The 24066-nt window shown below is 46.4% G+C and overlaps 1 protein-coding gene across 1 annotated transcript in view; it reads left to right on the top strand.

Moving 5' to 3' along the window:
- LOC128755353 (cadherin-18) overlaps positions 1-24066 on the top strand; it is a 120852-nt gene that overhangs the window by 83145 nt on the left and 13641 nt on the right. The window contains exons 8-10 of the mRNA XM_053858688.1: positions 9091-9227; positions 10937-11058; positions 15144-15261. Coding sequence (XP_053714663.1) covers positions 9091-9227; positions 10937-11058; positions 15144-15261 — 377 coding nt within the window. The remainder of the gene's footprint in view (positions 1-9090; positions 9228-10936; positions 11059-15143; positions 15262-24066) is intronic.

The following is a 24066-nucleotide window of genomic DNA, read 5'->3' as shown; positions in this document are numbered from 1 at the left end:
GTCCTTCAGTGCTCCACTTCACCTGTGTTTTAGAGTCTGCCGAGCTTTTCGTCCAGGATGGTCCTGTAGCTTAGTGAGTAGAGACCAGAGCCTGGAACCGCCTGGACGCCACTTAACTGAAGTGTTGTGGGCAACCTGGAGGAGGTCTTGGGCCAGACCCGACACATGCCCCTCACTGGACCTGGGCTTGTGTCACGGACAGAACATGGATCAATGGGTTTTGATTCCCCTGATTAAAAACCGACGTGCTTTTGTGAGACACTAGTTTGACAGTATAATAGTGAAATTGAATCAGTACCAGATAATTTATTTGTTTATTTTATTTTGTATTTTTTTTAGTGTTGAGAACCAGTACAAGCTAATGCAATAAAATAAGTGAAACATGAAAATATGTATTTTAAAAAAAGTGAAAAGGTCATGGTGCTGTGTGGAAAAATGAATTAGGATGGTAACAGAACAGAATTTTTTTTTTTTTTATGGTAAATGTTTTAATATAACATCACATTTAACAGACTTCCAGTCATTTCTTAAGGCATATTTTAATTATTTTATACAAATTCAATATATATAATATATGTGTTGAATATTAAAGTAAATGTATAACTTCAAATTACACACACACACACACACACACACACACACACACACACATATATACACGCATATATATATGTGTGTATATATGTGAATGTGTGTGTGTGTATTCTGTACTGTACTACAGTAAATATTTGGAATTAATTCAAATATCAAATAAGAATTTGAATAATTTGAATGAAGATTTTTATAGTTCTATATTAAATAATCTATACATATAAAAATTTTAAGTGCCAAAAGTAACATATAGGAGATTTTAATAATACATCATTGAATCCATGTAGTATATTCTTATACTGTCTTCACCATATTATCAAATTACCAACCTTTTTTTGATGTTTTCATGTACAATTCAAGATATTATAGTAATTCATTATAGTAATTCATTTTTATTTTTTCATTTTTGTTGAGTTGTTGCCAGTCCAGTACCTCTAAAACATTTACAATTATCTGTACTTCTTTATTTTAATATCAGACAAAATTGAAAAAAAAAGAGATTTTGGACCTCATTAATTTACATAAGCAAATATGACTCGTTTTCATACTTCAGTTTTAATAGGTGAATCATGACTATTGTCTGATTCTATTGTCAGAGTTTTTGCCACGGCATCCGTCAATCCTCTGTAACTTTGACATGAGCGATGATAAACGTCGCGCCTCAGATGACCATCTGCCTGCGCTGGACCTCCGTGCTTATTCAACATCCATCATTTTTCAAACTGACCCTTCTAGTGGCTTCTGCAAGTTTTAGTTTGATTTCAGCATCTTGAATATACAGCCTCCATTGGTGTTGAGATGCAGCGTCACGTGCGGCTCTTCATCATCCAGGCGACGTTTCTCATGACGTTCACATCCTCCATTTCTTCGTGAGGAACCTCAGGCCATCTCTGCTGCCTGGCACGGTCACGTGCCGCTTAAACACAGGTTTGTCTACGGTTGGAAAAAAAAGTCTGAGGGATGTGGGCCTTGTTCGTGGGGATGCCTCGTTCCATGACATTAGACTCAAAAGCAAGTCTCACTTCAGTTGGCCTCGTGGCTGTGAATGATGGAGTCGATAGAAGAGCTGAAATCCCTCATTAGATGAAATATTTGTGATGAATCAATCGTGGAGTCTGCACCTGCTGGTGCTTGTTAAAATACTCGGGGTCAGTGGGGCTCACCTCGCAGGTGTGATTTAACAGGGTTGTTCAAGAAGCCAAGGGCAGCAGCTGTTTCGCTAACACGCCGCCGTTCAATAGCAGCACCTGAATCAAACATGTGCTGCTCATGAGTCACGCCGTGGTGGGCAGCTTCCAGCTTCCTCTGTGGGCTTGTGGTGGACTCCGGACGCCACGTCACGCCCGTCGTATACCCTGTCACAAAGGTCCGCCATCTTAGGATGGGTGGGACCATGTGACCAGGAGAAGCAGGAGGAGGGTGGCGGAAAAATCATTACCCTTTTGAAAGGAAGAGAAAATGTGTGTGGAGCCAAGAAGCTCAGAAGTCATGCCTGAGTGGCCAAGACAAATGTGCAAAATCAAATGAAATATTCCTTCGAATTTGTATCAAAAATAAGGAAACATTGCCGCGACACCAGCCTCTAAACATGGTCGTAAGCTTAGCACTTTAAGTGCCTTCAATTCTGGACTATAATCCGAGACGTCTTTCTCACACAGTCTGAACACAACGCTGCGGCTGATATATGGGTTTTTACAGGCTGATGACCTGTTTGCCGTCAATATATTCAGCCTTGTCTCATCAGACCAGCGAAATAACTGCCGTTTTATTGACATTACTGCGCTCATTGCACTGATATGTGTGTCAGGTCTGTCATTTCATTGGTCCGAGGTGACGGCTCAACAATCCGAGTTCAGAATTGTTACGGAACCTTGCGTGTTTCTGACCCGGCTTGCTGAAATCACTGACCTTGCTACGCCGTAGACTCCCCCGCTGCGCGCGTTACAACTGTACAAAGTCCATTTCCTTCTTTAAATATAGTGGGTGTGGCTTATACGCGGCTGCGCTTTATAGTCTGCAATTGCTGATGTTCAGTTTGGATGCGAAGAGCTTAAAAAATATCCGTCAAGCCAAATAAAAGTTCATTAGACAGACAGACAAGGTTAGGGAGAAGTCTCCATGGACCATGCTGTTTGTTGATGATATAGTGATCTGTAGAAGTGATGTGCGGATCGATCCTGAAATATCGATGCTTCCGGTACTGGATCTTGATTCTCTAAAATCGAGTCTCAAACCAAAATATCAATACTTTCGATACTTAAGTTTTTTGAGGTAATGTATATTCTTAACAGGAACACGAAGAAAAGTAACTAACAGTAGTAAGGTTTCTAGCATTTTGAGTTGTTTGTAGATAGTTGAACCTAATATCATATCGGTATCGATATCGCGGATACCACCCTGAATATTACTCGGTATCGGATCGAAAAGGAAATCAGTGGAATCGAACATCACTAATCTGTAGTGAGAGCGGTGTTGAGTTGGAGGAGGAGCTGCAGAGGTGGAGGCTAGTGAAGATAAGGGAAGAGAGGTTCAAGTATTTGGGATCAGTCACAGAGAGTGATGGACAGAGAGGTGAAGAGGTGAGTGCAGGCAGGGTGGAACAGGTGCAGGCGACTGTCAGGTGTGATCTGCGCGACAGAAGAGTCGCAGCGAGAGTGATAAGGGAGCTCCATAGGACAGCAGTGATTTGTGGGTTAGAGCTGTGGCACTGAGAGATGAGTCAGAGTTAAGAGTCAGAGCTGAAGATGCTCAGGAGACCAGCAAGACCAGATGAGACACCAGTGTATCAGAGGGAGGTGGAGAGACAAGGTAGATAGGGAGGACAGACTCCGCTGGAGAGGAGAGACAGGGAGTCAGGTTGCATGAAGAATGTTGGACATGGAGGAACCGGAGAGGAAGACAACCATCCTACTTCATGGATGTGATAAAGGAGGTCGTGAAGATGAAGGTGGAGGAGGCTGCCTTGTTGTGGCAACTCCCGGGAGGAAGTGCCCAAAGAAAAAGAAGACTACGTTATTCGAAAATCAGCTCAATAGCAGTGTTCGCTTCCTCACCGAAGCCTCGCCAGCTTTATTATTGACTTGGCAACTCTGTGAAAACATCAGTGGAAAACCTCTTCATCCTCTCTTGCACATTACTGGTTCCACCAACTTTGTTCTGTGAGGTTTTGGGGCTGTTTCACGAAATGCTGGCTGAGACCTTGGGGGAACTATGACCTCCATCTTCAGAGAAGATCAGGGTCCAAACAGTGAGGCGTCTTTAACTACAGTCATTGTTGAGTTGTGTAGCCAAAATCACAGACGGAAACAGATGCAGTTTTTGGGCAGTAAAACATACAAGTGCCTTAGTTTGAGGTCTTTTACCTCATGTTTCAGAAACCACGTGTGGGGAGTAAGGAACTGGCGGGACTCAGCCACCGAGCTTGGCATCTATCTTTCGACGAAACCGCTTAATGCCTGCAAGCCTTAAAAGACAACCCTGGAGGTGGTCAGGGAATCGTCGAGCAATGTCGCAGAGGATGTGAATTATTGAACATGACACGCCGTTCTCACGTCAGGCGTGGTAAACAGCGCTGTTTACCTGATGTCTCCTTCATAAAAAAGTAAAACTGAGCTCATCCAGGTGTCATCCGAAGGAGATTTAGCGCTAGAACAGATGCGCTGTAGTGATGCAGCTTCTTCTGCCGACGCTCTGTCAACGACACAGAAGCAAAAGTTTCTCTGCGCTTTGGAAATGTGACGCCGATGTGGAGGCAGCAGAGATGAAGAGAGCCCAGGTGTCTGCTAAAATTCCCCCCAGTCCTGAGCAATCGTCTGCTTACGTGTAGACTCCCTCCTTCTATGACTAGTGTTGCTTCAGCGCCACCTACTGTCATGGAGGTCAGTTGGTACCACTGTGCAAAGGTTAGGCTGAGCAGTGGAGGGGTGAGCTGAGGTTTTGAGGATGTGAGTAGACAACAGTGCTGGGTAGATGAGGTGTCATGAAACCTCATCTACCCTTCAATACTGTGTCATGAAACCTCATCGACCCTTCAATACTGTGTCATGAAGCCTCATCTACCCTTCAATACTGTGTCATGAAGCTTCATCTACCCTTCAATACTGTGTCATGAAACCTCATCCACCCTTCAGTACTGAGTCATGAAGCCTCATCTACCCTTCAGTACTGAGTCATGAAGCCTCATCTACCCTTCAGTACTGTGTCATGAAACCTCATCTACCTTTCAGTACTGAGTCATGAAGCCTCATCTACCGTTCAATACTGTGTCATGAAGCCTCATCTACCCTTCAATAATGTGTCATGAAGCCTCATCTAATCTCATGTGATGGCTGTGTAGAACTCCACCAGCAACTTTGTCGGCAGTCGTAGTTTTCGTAGCTGCCTCAGGAAGAACATTCTCTGCTGCGCCTTCCTGATGAGGGACCTGATGGTTGGCTCCCATTTGAGGTCCTCAGTGATGGTTCCTAGGAAGCAGAAGGAGTCCACAATAGGAATAGGTGAACCAGCCAACATGAGAGGGGACAGAGGAGCTGTGTCTCTCCTGAAGTCTATGACCATCTCCACATGAGATGCTCCTGATGTCAAGGCATCTGAGTCATAGACGTGATGCAGTGTTTTGCTTTTTTTGTTTTTGGTTTTGGAGGGTTGGGAGAGGTATTTTAACATGTAACAACAATGTAATAATGCAGGTGGATTGTTTTCTCTGGGCAGTTATTTGTGCTGCACTGATCATGACAGTAATAGACTGAATAATAGGAAGGAATAAACAACAAGATTGAGAATGTGCCGTGGACTAACCCAGGGGTTTCTAACCGGTCCTCAGAGGGCTGCAGTAGGTGCAGATCTTTGTACCAGCCAGGTACCTTTTCACCAGTCAGGTGTCTGAAGACTGTGATCAGTTGACTGTCAGTCTGGTGCTGCTTGTTTCAGCTGACACCTGATTGGTTCAACTGTGTGCGCTTGTTGGGTTGGTACAAAGACCTGCACCTGCCGTGGCCCTATGAGGACCGGTTTGAGGCCTGTGTTTTAACAGCACTTTGATTTGAAAAACTCAACCTGTCCTTTTGCAACGTCACGCAGGAGGCTAACCCCTTTCAACTGCTCCTTTGAAACACCTGTGCGCCGACAAGTAGCGCAGTGGCTTCGATCACGACATCGGAAATAGTCTCGGGAGTGGGAGTGATCTGCTTCTGGATAATTTTCCCACCCCCTTTTCTCGTCCTGCTCAGCATCCACCCATCGGTTGAAAGGGTTGTGAGCCAGGCCCACTCCTGCCCACCCTCTCTCCCTCTACAACCAGGAACAAACTCAGGCACAGGATGCCGTGCACACGGATATTAATGCCGCCGCGGTGTCGCCCTGCTGTGGCGCTGTTGTCACGCCTACATTGCTTCCTTTGATGTTTGTATTGTGGGATGATGGAGATAGGTGAAGGTGGAGGACCTGCTGTGGCAGGCCCAGATGGGAAATGAGCCGCCTTTAGCCTGGAACCACGCGTTATTGCAGTCATTTCCTGACAGTGGAGCAAAGTCGTTTGCAGTGTCTGTGCGGAGCAAACCATTTCCTCTTGTTGTTTTCCAGCCTGTGATTTACTCACCCAGTGTTTAATAATCACTGTGCAGCAGATTTATGGTCACATTTCACCGCTGCAAACACAAGAAGCCAAAGTGAGACGCCCACGCGGCCAGCGGCTCCCGAGTCCAACCCGCCATTTGTTATGAAAATGTCATCCCAGGGTGAGAAAGTGTCTGAGGGGAGCGGTCACTGCTGAGCTGCATCGATTCGCAATCGGGTCGGTCCTGCCAGGGATCGGCCGCCTGGGTCGGCTCCAGCGCAGCGCTGGACGCTGCTCACCGCCAGGATCAATAATTCCGCAGAAGTTTTTTCAGAGGCAGCGCAGGGCAGCACACAGAGCTTTCTAAATAATGAAGAGCAGCTCTGTTCAGGTGCCTGTGACGTGGGAGGAACATGATGGAGTTTGACTGTGTAACTCCAAAATAGACTCGCTAGAATAGACACACTCATGTAACAAGAGCAGGTCGTGGCCCGGAAAAAGGACTGGAACGTTCTCGAAATTCCCTGTCTGCTCTGACTACCTAGCCCCATCGTTTTAGGTCTGCGTCCAAAGTCTGTCCCGAGGGCCGTTTGCAGCCGTCGATCAGAGGTCACAGGGTCCACTGCCGTTACAAGCATTTGGTTTATGAAGTACACAATAGAGCTGTTGTGTTTTTTGAGTCAGACATGAGTGGAATAAAATAGCTTCCATTTAACGTGACGGAAAACAAGTTAAGAATGACTAAATCTCAACGAAGGGTGAAGCTTAGATCCCCAGCAGAGGGGCGTCTGTTGCCCCGACCTAGCACCGCCGGACCACAGCAGGCAGCGAGCCATGTGCTACAGTAGCGTTACTAACTTACCTGATGCGTTGCGTTGAGTCATGACAAGTCACACTTGACGTGACACACAAATTGACAGAAAAATAGCGGAAACTGTGGTTTTCAAAAAAAAAAAGAAAAAGAAAACCTGATGCTGAAATGCAGGAGAATACTTGATGCCACTGTGGATTTAGAAAATGTTTAAAAAGGGAAAATACATAATTTATAATGATGCGAATTATATGTTATACATTATTACGTAAAATTATATTTCATAGTCAAATCATGTTTTTACTTGCAAAGAAATCCAAAATAAATAACCCAAATATTGCTTTCTGTTCTGCAGTCTGCATCTATAAAAGACGGAAACTAGTTTGAGTCACACTAGCTAGCTGACGGCTGCTAGCAGCGGCTAATGGCTTAAGACTAAACACCCAACACTGCTTGGGCAGCAAGCAAAACGCTGCTAACACGGACAACAGCAGCGCCACAGCTAACGTCAGAACAACCCGCGTTCGTGTGGGCCGCCAGCCGGCCTGACATCAGACGCACATTTTTGCTTCTGACTCTGAGAACTTCAGGGTCATTAAAATACTGCTAGCTCTGACTCATACTCTCTGAGACGGTGGGCTGTTTTTAACCCGACTTCAGGGCTCCGAGGGACCTGCACTCTCTTGGTGTTATATGTGTTATTCGCTCGACCGAGAGTGATGGGTTGGAGAGTCAGTGCTGGGATCATTTTACCTCGAAAACTAGCTCCAATTAGTTGAGTATTTTGTTGCTTTAACGTACATGAAATGGCTTTTCAAGAATCATATTTACTTATTCATCAGCTGAAGCGCCATCGGAAGGAGTTAACATGCTGGAGCTGGATTCAAACCAGCAACCTCTCTGTCACCTCTACCGTCTGTGCTGTGCCACGCAACCTGTGCTCCAGGCGCACACACACACACACACACACACACCTCCACACACACACACACACACACAGACACACGCACACACACAGACACACACACGCACACACAGACACACACAGACACACACTGCACACTGCTGCAGGATTGGTGAAACAGTGTCCTCATGTTCAGAAGTGCTCTTGGTTTAGACATGACGAGGCTTCATTGAATGAGTTGCTCAAGTCCAAACATTTTACAGCAGACAGCGCCATCTCTGAAAATCAGGACACTGTTTCATGAAGCCTCATCTACCCTTCAATACCGTGTGGTGAAACCTCATCCACCCATCACTTGTGATAACCAAAACAAATATGAGACTTAAACCCATAATTTAAATTCAAATAACCCAGAAATTGGTCTGAAGAAATAACACGGGAGTTTTGTAGGTGGTATGTTGAAGTACTTGCTGCAGGAGCTTTGTGCTACTGTAGGACTGTAGCGAGTGAATCAGTGAGCCAAGTGATTCGATATGATTAGATATTCAGGCGTATTCATGAGGGCGACTGTTGACTTCATGTGGAGATGAAAAGAAGAGTCCGGGCTGAACGTCCATGTTGAGCTCTTGATGAAGATAAGAAGACAACAACTGTATCATCTGCATATGAAAGCGTCACCACATCATCAGCATATCGTCTCTTTATCTCTTCTTTTGATACAACATTTCTGATGGTTCAACACGAGCGGCTCAGCAGGGCGTGTTGGGATGGCACCAACCTGAACCCTGATCATGAAACGCTAAAGAAGCGCGGGACACGCCACGGCGCGGTCGGCAGCAGCGGGGAACGCTGTCGGCTCTTTGATCAGCACGTGAGCCAAGTACGACGTTCTGAAGTCTCTATCACTCAAGATAAATGCTGAAGACTGAGTCTCCTCAGACAATTCTTTTGTACTTGGATTTGAACCATAACATTATGACCACCACTAACTTCATGGGTTAAAAGGTAATGCGTGTGCATCGCAGCTGCTGAGGGCGAGAGGCAGGGGGCGCCGTGGACACCTGCGCTCACAAATGCTCTTCCATCCCCACACTGCGTTTCCGAACTCGGGAGGAAACCAGAGTGAATAAATGACTTTCCTTGCCCACCAGAAGTTCACTTCTTCAGATGAGAAATATTGGCCGCCAAACGGCTTCAGGCTTTCTCTGATGGTTTCTGTTTTCTTCTCAGATACTTTCTGGACAGCAAAGAAGAGGCGGCGCAATATTTCCGGATCGATGAGAACAGTGGTGTAATCAGAACCACGCAGCCTCTGGACCGGGAAGAGACGCCTTTGCACAACATCACCGTGATGGCCTCGGAGGTTGGTAGGTACCACACGCCATCGTCGCCGGCCTTTTCTAACCAGAGCTGAGTTTCATGTGGGGATTTACGGTCACAGATTGCTGCACATAAGCGCGGCTGCTGACAGGAAGCCGGTCATGACGGCGTGTGTGGCCCAGCCAGGTCTCTCTCTGTGGCGCTGGACCTGCATTCAAGCTGTTGTTTCCTTTTGAATCTTTTGCTACTTTTGCTTTTTGTTTTTCATTACTCTTAAAATATACATATATATATATATATAATGTATTTGTTGAGTTTATTATGTCAGTTATTCCGTGTAAGTGCTTCCTTTTATTGGATGAGAAAAGTGTGTGTGGATGTAATTCATTTTTGTTCATCATATTTCTATTTTTTCTATTATTTGTCATGCATTATTATTATTATTACTATTATTGTTACTGTTATTATTATCAGAATATTTTTATTTCCATTTTGTTCTATTATTATTGTTTACATTAATTTGTATTATTATACTATAATTATATTGTTTTATTTTCGTTTATAATTGTGTTCAATTTGTCCTTTCAGTTTGTTTATTTTTTTGTTTGTTTTTTTTATTTTATTTTTTTATTTATTATTTTATTTTTTCTTTCAAATAGCTGTTTCTGATCATGGAGTGCACTGTTGCGGCAGTTATTTTCATTTTTTTCTTTTCGAATTGTCATGAACTCTATGTCTATCAGAGTTTCCACTAGTGACAAGCAGGATGTTTTGCACAGTGCGACTGTGGACTGGTGACATCACATGACCTTTAAACGCCAAAGCAGGCGTGTCGCAGGAGGAGCAGAGAAACTGCTGACATGGGCGAAAGCAAGACTCGTCGTCTGCAGCGTTGTTGGGGCGCACAGAATTAGCATATTGATTGGAATGTTCCGGAAGCAAGAATGTTTTTACTTCTAATTAACGGCCAAATCAAATTAGTCCTGATTGTTTCTTACAATGACAATTAATTAAACGCATGTGAGCCCCGCTAACGTCAGCGGCGCTGTCAGGTAACGCCGATAATTTGCTAGCGCAATTACGCGAATCTCCCGCCATGCAGCCGCGTCGCCGCATGCCAATGTTGTTGTTGCCGACGGCGGAGGAGCGGGCGGAGTCCACATCCTGGGCTCCGCTCCAGTCTCTGACGGACGCCTCCAACGTGCTTCCACCTGCCTGAACTGTCCTCAGGCGCCTGGTGCTGATCTCAGCGGCATCCTGTGAATCCTGACGCAGCACAAGTTGCAGCTGGATGCAGCCGAGCGTTTCCAGAACACAAGTCTGCTAAAAATAGCTGCGCACAGGTTGTAGCTTCTTCATCCAGACTGTCTCCCACTTGTCAACCCAAGGCTCAGAATGCACCTGAGCCATTTACAGGACAGGACCCAGAGACGTGCAGGTGGGATCAGAGCCTTCGACCCTTCTCACCCTGGACATGGACTGTTTGTTCCTCTTCCCTCTGGCAGGAGGCTACGGTCCATCCAGACCAGAACCTCCCGTCACAGGAACAGCTTCTTCCCCTCGGCCCTCAGACTGTTGAATTCCTGATCAGCCTTTGTAATTTTATTTTATTTTATTGTCAGCACTTTATCCCAAAGCACTTTCCTAGTAGGTGGGATCCCCACTGACCATGGCAATAAATTGGATTGTGATTCTGATTCTGGTGTTCTCTCCTCAGCTCTGAATTTAACGTCCTCCCTCTTCTTCTCCGCCACAGACAACCCCACCCTGGTCAGCCACATTCCAGTCACCATCCAGGTCCTGGACATGAACGACAATCCTCCCGAGGTGGCGGCGGAGGGCGAGGTCATCGTGTGCGAGAGCACCAGGCCGGGGCAGGTGAGTGCTGCACCTTCGCAGTCTCTCTGAGCTCCGTCTCAAGGCGTCTCAGCTCCCGCGAGAGCAGGGCATTAACCTCCATCATCCTCGTGTCAGGCCGCGCCCGCTGCTCCCCAGCGATGGCCGGAACCTGAAGCTCGCTAGCTAACTAGCTGCAGCCCTCGGATATTATACCTGTTCAAGGTTGAGCTTTAATAGGAAGTCTTCCGACTGCGGCACGAATAAATAGTGAGACTGAAACTCCTGGAGAAGTAATTACACCTCATCTTCAAACACACGTTTGTGTGCAAGGCCAGATGATTCAAGTCGGTGTGGCAGCTGAACTGACTCCATACTCGGCAGTAGGTTTCCCCTGCTCTTGTCGAGTCACGCGCATGGAATTCGATGAAACTCAAGTGACCTGACAGGAAGTGACTTGGTGAGTTTGATGACTTGCAGGTCAGTTTGATTTGAGGTGGCAGTCATCAAGTCACATACCTTTCAGGCTGACTTGGGTCGAGACTAGGGTTGGGTGATATGGACAAAAACAGTTTTCTCCATAAATGTAGTCATTTCGCCGATAACGATAATTATCACGATAAATCCATATTCATGCTATACAGTCTCTCTTGAAACTGTTTTATGATGAAAATTATTGCTGGAGTTTGTCTCCAGCATCATTGTTTATGTCTAAATATAATAGTTAACCAACTGTAGAGATGAGAAATTCAATGTTTCGTGTCTCTCATGGAACCCAGTCCTTTTATTCAGGGGTTAAACTGAGCCTTCTGAAGATGTCACTCAGACTTTGAGGCTTTAGAATTTGTTGACGGTCCCTAACTGATGGCGGCTCGTAGCATTAGCGCTGCCTGTGAGAGTGTGTCCGCCATCAGTGAAGCCTTATGGGGACGCGGAAGAGGACGCCACCGCCGCCAATATCCAAGTGTCATCACCTTGGCAGCAGGAGAGCTGCATGTGTTGATGTGAACCAAGGCAGAGGAGCGCCTCAGAGAACCTATGAGGACCACTCCATCTCATCAAAGAAACATGGATCCAGAGACTCAGAGTCGACCACACTCTCCACAGCTGTCACACGCCGGTGTCGGCTGTCAAACGAATTTATCGTGAGATGCAGAATTGTCATTGTCAACAATTGTGTTTGGCGGTATGTTGTGTACGATAAAAGACACACCTGCAGGAGACTAGTTGGACAGGAAGTTAGTTGGGTTCAAGTCCTAACATTTTTTAAGACTCATGTCCAGGGTGAAAAGGCGACCAACCGAGTCACTTTGCGACATGGTACCTGACTCACGTACATGCTGATGCCTACTCACTTCCCCACCGAGTCATGAGCACAGAATTGGCTTCTGACACTGACAGGTCAGTGAACACTGAATCACTCGGTTGGCATTATGCCAGACCAAGTCGCAACAATCTTGGCCTGGTTGGTGGGCAGAAAGAGACTTGGGACATGGAAGAGACGAGAACCAAGTTAAGGTCCAATCTTAAGAAGCGCGGGAGGATGTAGTGAGTCTCACCTACACAAGTAAAACTTTAGATGCTCGAAATGGAGCTGGTTGAAGAGACTTGACCATCAAATCCCCTAGTCCCACACAACAGCTGTAGTCCAACAGGTCAGTGTAAGTCAGAGCAACACTTGAGCAGAGTTGGAGAGAACGTATTGTTGGCTTGTAGAATGAGTCCAAGACATCCAAGCACTTACAGTACTTGTTGTCCAATTCAGTAGCTCTGAACATGCTGGAATAGCAGAAGGAATTTCAGAAAACTAAGTCCAGAAGTCTCCAGCTTTTCTGTGGGAATGTGGAGTCTCTCCTCCAGGGGACACCCTGGAGCGGAGGTTCTCCTCTGAGTCTCGCCTGGATGACTGAGCTTCTCTCTGTAACTGAGTCCAGACAGACTGACCACTATGAAGCTGACCACAGTTGAGAGGAGAAACCCAGCGGTCAGTGGAGAGCTTTGTCTTCTGGCTCAGCTCTTTCCTCACCATGCCAGCGCTGAAACCGTAACTTCGATGTGCCTTTGATGGAAACACTGAGGTGTTCCCTCGCCCAGTCCCACACACGCCGACGCAGGCACCGCAGGTCCTGACCACCAGTATTCCCGCTGTTCATCGGCAGCACCAGATGAGAGTCCACCCTCCGAGGGAACGCTGCTTCATCATCCCTCATTGAAAAGCAGCGTCTCAGCAGCAAACCACGACGCCTCCAAATGGAAGCGCCCGACCAATTTGCTGCCAGTCGTCTTTGATTCATTGGAATTAAACACTTTTGTGAGATAGAGAGCAATCAGCTCTGCCGGGTTTTCGGGAGAGAGGGTGGCGGATGAGAGGATTTTCTCCTTCTCATTCAGCAGTACAGCTACAGTGTGGCGGAAGACAAACTCCAACTTCATTTGAGTCAAAGTCCTGGAGGATTTGTGCTGAGGAATTATTCTCTCCACCCTGCTGCTGGTATTAGCCTGGAAGCTGAACATCGCCTCAGACCGGCCCGATCGGGGTGTGAGAGTCCCGTGACCCCACTGTTTTTTCAAGTCAGAATGATAAAGCCGCAGTATTTATCGGCTCCGTCCGGTGTCTTTCGCCAATTACGGGTAACAAGCGGACAAGAGCGGAGAGAGCTTCCAGGCCCTTGTTAGGAGCCCACTCAGGTTAGCTGCAATGCTATCGAACCCCTACACGCATGTGGAGGAGCGTGTTGGCTGCTGCTCAGACCAGCGGCCGCTTATTTATCGTCGGCACCGCGGCGGACACACCGCTTCCTGTCCTACGTTCAGTTCGTACAGAGCTTCTCAATTATTTTCTGTTGCACTCCCCCCACCACAGGAAGACGTAAACCTTCCGCCCCCCAACTCTCCGCCGCCTCTGTAAATAGTCTCTAAAATTATCATGAGCGCACCTCTGCATAGCATTGTATCCTTGTTAACATTAAAGAAAAGAGAAAATAGATCACTTACAATAAAGAACAACTTTATTTTTCTGTAACAGAAAAGACATCCGTTTGCCTGAAATATTAATAAAAAAAATCATGAGTGGATGTGCCATTACACTTTATCCTAGTAGAAAGTAAACAATAATAATAGTTACATTTTTGTGTAATAACCATCCTATTATGTTAGATGTTTTTGTTACACCATTGGTAATTATTGTGCGAAAGTATTTGAGAGGAAAGTCATCGATCATCCATTGTATACACTGCCTGGCCAAAAAAGAAGTCGCCACCAAAAACAAGGGTCACACGCTCTAATATTTTGTTGGAGCGCCTTTAGCTTTGAGTACAGCACGCATTTGCTGTGGCACTGTTTCGATACGCTTCTGCAGTGTCACCAGATTTATTTCCATCCAGTGTGGCATGAATTTCTCACCAAGATCTTGCATCAATGATGGTGGAGTCTGACCGCTGAGCAAAGCCTTCTCCAGCACGTCCCAAAGTTTCTCAGTGGGCTTCAGGTCTGGACTCTGTGGTGGCCTATCCATGAGTGGAAATGATGTCTCACGCTCCCTGAACCAGTCTTTCACGATTTGAGCCCCATGAATCTGGGCATTGTCATCGTTTGAGCACATCATGTTGCAGAACCTAGACCTGACCAACTGCAGCAACCCCAGATCCAGGATACAGGGGGCGACGTTTTCTTGGCCAGGCAGTGTATATACATGGTGATTTCAGAAGTGTGTACTGACCTTCGGCTCACGACACAGTGCCCTCGCAGTAGCTCGTGCTTGCTGAAAGGTTGGTAACCCCTGATCTAGAAGCAGTGGAGTCTCGCTCGCTCTGTTCTCTCCAAGTGCCATGTTATGTTCGTCTACAGTCGGACTCTGATACTCTGTCACTCCAGGGCTGCGTCGATTTCCGGTCTACTAGTCTTTTTCACTGTTCTGACTGTAGCAAAAGAACAGTATCAGCAAAAAAAACATTTTAAAAAATCATGCGTGGATGTCCATTTCACTTTATTCTAGTACGGCTGGAAAGTATGTCCCGAGGTCCCACGCGCCCCCCCTGGCATTCAGAGAGAGAACTCCAGGATGAAAGTGAAATGTTGCCGGCGTTGTTGTTGGCGAGGGATTTCACCCCGACTCTGGCGCTTCGCAGGTGATCCAGACCGTCACGGCCGTGGACAAGGACGACTTTGCCAACGGACAGAGGTTTTTCTTCGCCGTGCCGGAGCAGCAGCCGCCTAATCCCAACTTCACCCTGACTGACAACCAAGGTAATTACAGCGATCGATATGTTTGTTTGCCGGTACTGTTCTGACCTGCAGCTACAGCCGCAGCCAATAAGCCGCAGCTTCCCCAACGAATTATTCAAGGGTCCACATTTGATTTGGATTGATGGTCCACAGACTGTGTGTGTGAGTGTGAGTGTGCTGTGGGCCACTATCCTTGTGAGGACTGTAAGACTTTGTGGGGACATTTGGCTGGACCCCACGAGGCTAAGCCTCAGTCTGAGGATGAAGACTTCAAAATAACTGGGTTCCAGTTTGGTTCAGAGTCCTGGTTCAGGTGAGCCAGAGGCTGGGGAAAGGGTTATGGCCATGGGAAACCTCACAATCTCCCCACAAGGATAGAAATACACAGTTTGTGTGTGTGTTTGGGGGCGGAGGGGTGTTTATCCTACTTTGTGAGGACCAATTCTTGACAAATCACTATCCTTGTGAGGACAGTATGAAATGTGGGGACATTTGGGTGGACCCCACCAATCCAAGCCTCAGGTTCAGGTTTAAAACTTTAAAATAACCGCGTTCCAGTTTGGTTCAGAGTCCTGGTTCAGGTTATCCATGCGTTTTGGATGGTTTGGTTTAGGGGGAGAGGCTGGGGAAAGGGTCACATCCCCACAAGGATAGATAGACAAGCATGTGTGCAGGAAGTGAGGCCAGCACCGGCAGACTTTGGATGGAATAATTCAATATGAGAAAAGTCATGTTGGCAGCGGAAGCTGCTCAGACGCTGGGATTCCTGGAACGTGAATGTGTTGGTGGAATGCGAAACTTAAGATATGAGACTCTCTTTCTAACAAATCTGGGGAAAATTCTTCTCTGAATTTACTCCCCAATTTTCACCCCAAATGACCAAATGGAGCGTTCTGAATCAGCCGTGTCAGAAATCAGTGGAAGGGTTCAGGGACCGTTTCACTTCTCTGGCTGCAGACTTGGTGTGAAACCTGGGTGTCTTTTTCTTTCAAATAAATTGAGCAATAAGTCTCATCGTGCGAACTGCAAGGTCAAGAGGCGACAGCGGAGGCCGTGGGGACGAGGCGACTCATGCGCCCGAAGAGCCGCGGCACAACTCCACCTCCGTTCATCCAGATCAGGGGTCACCAACATGGTGCGCACGACAAATAATAACAATAATAATAGTTACATTTTCATGTAATAACCATCCTATTGTGTTTGATTTCTTTTTTCTTTTGTGTGTTATGCCATTGGTAATTATTGTGTAAAAGTATTTGAAAGGAATATCATTGATCATCCATTATATACATGGTGATTTCAGAAGTGTGTACTGACCTTCGGGTCACGACACTCGCAGTGGCTCGTGCTTGCTGAAAGCTTGGTGACCCCTGATCTAGAAGCAGTCGAGTCTCGCTCGCTCTGTTCTCTCCAAGTGCCATGTTATGTTCGTCTATAGTCGGACTCTGATACTCTGTCACTCCAGGGCTGCGTCGATTTCCGGTTTCTCAGAGTCGGAAAGTTTGCTAGTCTTTTTCACTGTTCCGACGTTAGCAAAAGAAAAAAACCCTCCAGGTTTTCAGACTCAGCAACACTGAATGTGCGCAGTACCCTTGTGTACTTCCACTCCTCCGCTTGCTCACATGCCCCAGACGTGCTCACAGGTGAGTTCTGGCAGGTCATGGACGATATTAGCTCCAGTTCAGTTTTCTTGAACTCCGACTTCACGTCTGAGAAAGTTTGGAGGTTGCCTATATAAACAATGATGTTTTGAAAGTCTGTCTCCAGGCGCCCGTCCGAAGTGTTGCACCTCAGTGTCAGGCTCCTTGAATCACGCATTTCTCCAGCTCTTCTCCGGCCTCGCGGCATCAAACCGCGAATGAACCAATGTAAATCAATCGGAGCTGATGGTTTGCTGCAGATATGAACCAACAACATGCAGTCGTCTATGTGCCGGGACTGTTGGACTCAAAGTTGACAAGTTCGAAAGCTGGTTGAAAAGTTTGCTTCTTTTTGCCACAAGATCTGAGAATGAAGAGTCCAAACTGTCCATCACGGAACAACAGAGTTCCCTGCACCTGGGAGGTGTAATGACAGCCTCCGTCAAGAGGCTATTGTTGACGGCTGGATCCAAAAGCCGCAGAGATCCTCTCGAGTCTTGATGCAGCATAATAGTCGGAGGGGTTTTTGGCATATTTACGCACAACGCTGTCAAATGGATTACTGGCGCTCTCATCTCCCCTCTCTGGTGTGAGTGCTATCGAGGAGCCAGCGGTGTGCGTTACCATGGCAACCGTCTTTTGAGTCTCAGGTGAATGCTTCGCCCCAGGTCGGTCAGCGATCATGCGGCTTTTAGACGCTCTCAGCCAAAGCACAGAGAGAAGAGGAACATGCTTCCGAGCCAACAGTCGGGCGGAACGCCACGGTGGGAGCGGGTGACTCAGACCGTCTTCTGTGGAAAGATAATAGCAGAGATTTAGCTTTTGCTCCGCTAGCGTCCCTCCGAAGGCGGACAGAGACACATGCCTCCGTCACCTTGAGTCCATTTCATTTACGACTGCAAAGAAACCTCAGACTGTGCGCCTCGCTGGCAAAGTGCTTGTTTTTCACGGTCAGGCCTCCGACAGCGTTGATCGGAGATGAAATGCGAAGTGCCGGAAAATCTTCCTTCGAAACTGCGGAAAGAATAACAACCATTGATGCGCTACAGTTATGTTTGTGTAGCTGGTGCCAGAGAAACCACACGGACCCCACGGTGTGTCGGACCTCAGACCGGGCTGCTGTTGACCAGGACTGTGACTCAGTCACTCAGTCAGTGACTCCAGTGGCCAAGGGTTGGGGTCACAACAGTCAAGCACTGTTCCAATTTCTCTAGACCTGTGGCAGAGGATCATGATTCTAAGTGAATCAGAGGCGTCCGATGACTCGACAAAGAGCTGATCACTGAACGTGATAGGACGCGAGCTGAAATCCATACTTGTTACTTGACAACTCAACTGGAGTCCAGCACTCGGAGAGTCCAAAACTTCATGGAAGGGAAATGACTTGTGTGGGAATCACCGCTCCAACATACAGTGTCTGAGTTACGCCACGGCATGACTCATACAATCGCCGACTCGGCAAATCATCTGGCCCACTGACTGACACTGATTCTGACTCCGAGTGGAACCAGGGAACAGGGCTTTTGACAGTGCTCCTTTGTGATGGTTCTGGAGCCGGAAATGGACAGTTGAGCTGGTGATTTTGGATTCTAGCTCAGCTATATTTTAGGCTAGCAGAAAGCTTCTGGTTGTCATTCAAACCCTGATAGCATCTGGCCCGGATCTACTCAGATCCTGGCCAATTGAACAATAGGCCACATCTGGTTCGTTTACTGGATCCGAAGTAGCAAAATCAAATGAAGATGTGGTCCAGATCCGCCAGAGAGCTGGCCCAAATCTGGCCCAGATCTGTGCGAAATATTACGCAGTCAGATTCCCGATAGCAGCTGAGTCTGCACAGGATTTCTGTCTGGTGATCCGGTCCTGATCAGGACCGGATCAGGTGCGGCGACATTAGCGAGATCCAGTCTGGATCAGGATGCTATCTGGAAACCGTTGTGAGGACATTTTGGAGGGTTTTTCTGCGTTGCTTTCTGGTTTCAACACTGGCCTCACGATTCTTCCTTGGGCTCCTGCTGTGGGCCTCACACAGGCTCTTCATCTAGCCGTGCTTTGACTTTCAGTGAGACCATCGGCTCCAGCCGGACGGGACTGTGTTGTGTCATGACTCGGAGAAAGTGCTGAGGGAAGATGGTGATGGAGACCGAACATTATGGTTGCGATATTTGAAGAAAGTCATTGAAACAAACCAATGTGTGAATAAACCCCTTCACATTATGAACATCTGTCAGAAAGAAAAAGTTATTTTTCCTCATGGTACATGACTTCAAGTGTAGAAGACCGTGATCATGGACATGAACCAGGTCTTTTAGATTTCGATTTAGACTGCAGAATGTGACTTCCAGAGAAGCATTTTTTCATACATTTTAGATGCGACACAAACAGTTTCACTGTGGAGACGGATAATAAATAATAAATATGGACGTAGAACAAACCCACAACACACAAGCAATAACACACAAGTTGACCCAACTCAAATACAACCACTCCTCAGGTTTAGGAAAGAGATTTTAAAAACTTGGGAAAAAAAACAAAACTTCTAAAACTGTTTACAAAACTTACATAAAGTAAATGACATAAATCTGACAAAAAAAAATGTGAAGAAATGAACAGAGGTGTTGGTGTGTGCGTGTAAATATATCACTTGATCTCATGAAAAAGGGGCAGAAAAAGTGTAATAATAATAATAAAAACAAATAAATAAATTGCACAAAATATCTGGCCAAAAACAACTCCAATCATCACCAAAATATTCTACAAAAGGGTAAAACATTTTTGAAAACGACTACATTTGACGAATGCAAATACATTTCTGAGTAAATCAAAGAAGTAAAAGAAAGAGAATGAGATAAATGCGTCAGTGGGTGACATTAAAACAAGCAGGTGCAGGAGCGGAGAGGAGATGTACGACCCACATACGTGTGCGGAACAGAGGTGTCGTTCGGACCGTCCACACCTGAGACCAGCTCACTGCAGCTGGTGCACTGGTCCAGACGCTCCAGAGAACGAGAGGATGCAAAGTCATTCTCAAACTGGTTCTGGCCCACAGAGGGGTCTCTGCCGCTGCTGATGTTCTGTGTCAGCAAACTTGAAATGGTGCTGCCAGCGTCACTGCAGGGACCAGACGCTCCACATGGCCACACTCGACAACAACGTCAACCGTGGAAACAAGGCAAAAACTTCAGTCCAGTTCGGTCGGTGTTTTGTTAAATCTTTCCAGGCGATGTGTCGGCAGGTTGCGTCCGTTGTGCTGGTTAAGTCGTCACTGATTTACGGTCTCGGGTGTCAGGGTGAGATCCTCTCTCTCTGAAAAGACTTGGACTCTCCTGACCTACATAGATGTGGCACCAAAGTCGACCCATCTTCCTCGTCTCAGCCGTATTTCCAAGTTTGCCCAGAGACTTTCCAACTTCCGAACGCTAAGCCTCTAAACAGCGAGCAGCTTCTGCCATCAGCCGTCGTCTGTATTTGCACTCCAAAGAGTCGTGGCGGTGGCACCGTGTTTGACTGCCACCGAGGATTAGACGGTGTTCGCCGGGCTCATGGTATCAGGTCGAGCGAGAGCAGGAGGCTCCTCGACACTTTCTGATAATTAAAATAAGCCCCTCACACTTGCTCTTTCTTTTCATGTTGCTAACAGTGGCTCACTCTGCTGTTGTGCGGCAGACAAAAATCCCCCGCGCTAACTCGCTCCTGACCTCTTTTCCTCCACACAAAGGATGGTTAAGAGGCCGGAGAATACTTTTTGGCATTTGTTTAAAGTCAGGCGGATAAGAAAACGGGGTTTTAACTTGTTTGTGCACACAATCGCTGGAACATATATATTCAGTTTCCAGTCTGGACCACTTCCTGCACCTCCCCGTCTCTTCAGTCCGACGTCTCGCTGCTCGGAAGAGAAGTCTTGTTTTTATTTGACTCATTTCCTGGTGCTTCTGATCAGAGTTATGACGGAGCCGTGACCGGGGAGATTAAACACTCCAGATGCAAGGACAGAGGAGTCATGCGCTCACCCACGCAAGCTTCGACGCCTAATGTAGCTGGCACACTGCCAAAATGCCAAGGTGACACACAAAAACGGAGGACCAAACGCAGAACACCAGGATTTGCAAAAAGCAAAAAATGTGTTTTTGAAGAGTCGCTGTTGTTCTGAAGCCTATGAGTCCAGACTGATGGTGGCAGTTATGAGGGAGAGTCATGGGTGAGAGGAACGTTACCATTAGACGGTGATGAACAGATGACGCTTCACAGTATTGAAGGGTAGATGAGGCTCCATGACACAGTATTGAAGGGTAGATGAGGCTTCATGACACAGTATTGAAGGGTAGATGAGGTTTCACGACACAGTATTGAAGGGTAGATGAGGTTTCATGACACTGTATTGAAGGGTGGATGAGGTTTCATGACACGGTATTGAAGGGTGGATGAGGTTTCATGACACGGTATTGAAGGGTAGATGAGGTTTCATGACACAGTATTGAAGGGTAGATGAGGTTTCATGACGCAGTCTTGAAGAGTTGCTCGGGTTTTACGAAACAGTGTCCTGATTTTCAGAGGCCACCAGATGGCGCTGTCTGCTGTAAAATGTTTGGACTTGAACAACTCATTCATTGAAACCTCACATCATTTCCAAACCAAGAGCGCCATCTGGTGGCCTCTGAACATGAGGAACCTTCTTGATCTCGGGGCCACCTTTTCTGGAACAAATGGCTCCAAGGCCCATACGAGGAATAGAACTGATTCATTACTGTGAGTACTGATTTCAGAATGACTGATTTCATTTGTGTTCAATAACCAGACACGTAAACAAACCAAAACCTAGTGAATTGACATGAAACCATGTGACCAGCGCCAAGATATTTGTCAATGAAAAGTCCGACCAACTGCAGAAGCAGGTGCAAGTCATGTACATCAAATTCACGAAAGAAAAAAATACATTTTATGCAAACTGTTGAGAAAATAGGAAAATCAGTCATGAATAAATTTTTTTGTGTAAGTAAGGTGTAAATGAAAGTATCTAAGAAAGTGTTTCATGTAAAAAAGATGGTGTTGACTAATGATTAACGTTTTTGGTTTTTTTTTAACCTATGATAGCTTTAACTACTGTGGGATATACATTAGGTAAATGAATAAATATAACAAGACACAAGAACAATAATGGTAACGTTTAGTCACATAGTGTTGGAAATTAAACAAGCGGAGGCTGAAGAAGGTGAATATAAAGCAAAGAAAAACGTTGCTTGTCATTGTCTACACATCTAGCATTCGTCATCCAAACATACATAAATGAAAAAATAAAAAATAAAATACACAGAATCCATGAAAAAATAGGTCATAAAAAGTGCAACAATTGTTATAAAAGGAGCAATATAGCCATAGCAGTGAACAGGTTACTGTCAGTGGATGGAGCTGCACGGTGAACTGAGGCTCTGACTTCTTGTTGGGTTGACAGAGAAGCATTTGTCAGAATGACTTGGAACTGTCGTGATTCCATCTGAGTCTGGAGCCCCTGTGGTGTTGGTGAGTTCAGCCGCCCGGACCGAGGTTGACACGGCGCCGGTGCCGCGTCAGTGCCGTCACAACATGGCGGCGCTCCAGCTCCGCCTCTCCAGGAGAAGCAAGTTGTGACAACGTTGTTGGTCAAAAAGGCCTTTGAGCACACTCCACTTGACGCTGCCGACACCAGAACAATGCTTGGAAATTGAACGTGTCTGATCTCATCGTCTGTCACTTTGTGATGACATTTGCCTCCAGAAGGAAATTAAAACGGAGTCTCACGACCTCGAAATAAACTGCACTCTTAAATAGATCAGTTGATATTGGAGGGAGGAGAACGACAGAGACTCGCTGCCGTGTCACTCACCTGTGTCCAAGTTCGCCAGCCTCGTGTGGAAACATCGGAGAGGAAGCTGCTGCAGCTCTGGAGCTCAGCTGCAGTTTAGGGGTCTCACGCTCTTGTTCACGAGTGAGGGACGAGGGGAGCGTGAGATTGACAGATGGATGGACTGTCGTGGTGAAGGAGGAGCTGAGCCAGAACCATCACCGATGGTCATGAACTCAAGGTCGTGGTGGAAAGAACAAGGACCTGGATACAAGCCATGGAAACAAGGGTGGCAGGGTGAGAAGAACTGGAGGAGGTGTGTGGGGACAGCTCTGCTCGGACTGCTGCCTCTGAGACCTGCTGAAGAAATTACAATCATGAGAAAAAAACAATGAGCTTTGAGTGGTGAATTCGAAATAATACCAGAAGTATATTTAAAAACATAACAGTACACAATTATTTGTATTAGAAAATTCATAAAATGTCAGCATCTCTCTGAACAAAAATGAAATGTGAATTACGTATTAAACAATGAAATTTGAAGGTGGAATTCAAAACTTATTTTGAGGGGAAACTCAATTATGAAAAATAATATGCAGAATAAAAAGTGCCATATTTCAGAAATAAGGGAACATGAATGCATGTGTTCAAAAAGCCAAGAAACTTTTTAATGAAATTGAAATGATACAAAGCTTCTTTCCTGAAAATTCACGCCAAAGTGTCTTGAAATTTCAGCGTACTTTGCTTTTTTGCAGTTTGTAAAACTCCGAGTGTTGGTGAGTTTTGTTGAGTTACGTTTCTGTCACATTCCAGTGCGTTTCATGACAGAAACAGTTGGGAGTGTATTTTCTTCTCCATCCTGTCAAAGAGGCACTTGAGCCGTCATGTCAACACACTCTATTTGGGGCGCAGTCTGACCCCACACCGAGGCTCCAACTCTTGACCAGGTTTAACATCAAGATGGCGGACGCTCTCTCTCCGGGAAGAGGTTAAAGCTCATTGACCATCATCGTAAACTCGTAGCAGTTTCTTACGTTTGAGCCACAATTGAGCTGTGCGAACCGCATGCTCCGACACGTGCGGGAAACACGGGCCACTCTCCTCCTTAAGCACCTCATGAATATTTGACAGGAAAAAAGAGGGAAATTGCGGCGGGTGACCTGCGAAGTAACACGGATCAAAAGATCATCCCCAGCCGAGTGTGAAATGTTCTTAAAAGCACCCTTCCTTCACGCACTCTCCGCTGAGCGTTGGTCCCACACTGCAGGTAACTGCTGTCACAACACGCCCGGGCTGCAGCGGCGCCCGCCGTCACCCAGCGCGCCGCGCTCCTCCGCCCACCTGCAAGGTTTGTTAGCTGAAATGAGC

The sequence above is a fragment of the Synchiropus splendidus genome, chromosome 3, assembly GCF_027744825.2.
Source record: "Synchiropus splendidus isolate RoL2022-P1 chromosome 3, RoL_Sspl_1.0, whole genome shotgun sequence".
NCBI classification, from domain to species: domain Eukaryota; kingdom Metazoa; phylum Chordata; class Actinopteri; order Syngnathiformes; family Callionymidae; genus Synchiropus; species Synchiropus splendidus.
The sequence above is the reverse complement of the archived record's forward strand: the minus strand, read 5'-3'. Positions and strand labels throughout refer to the sequence as shown.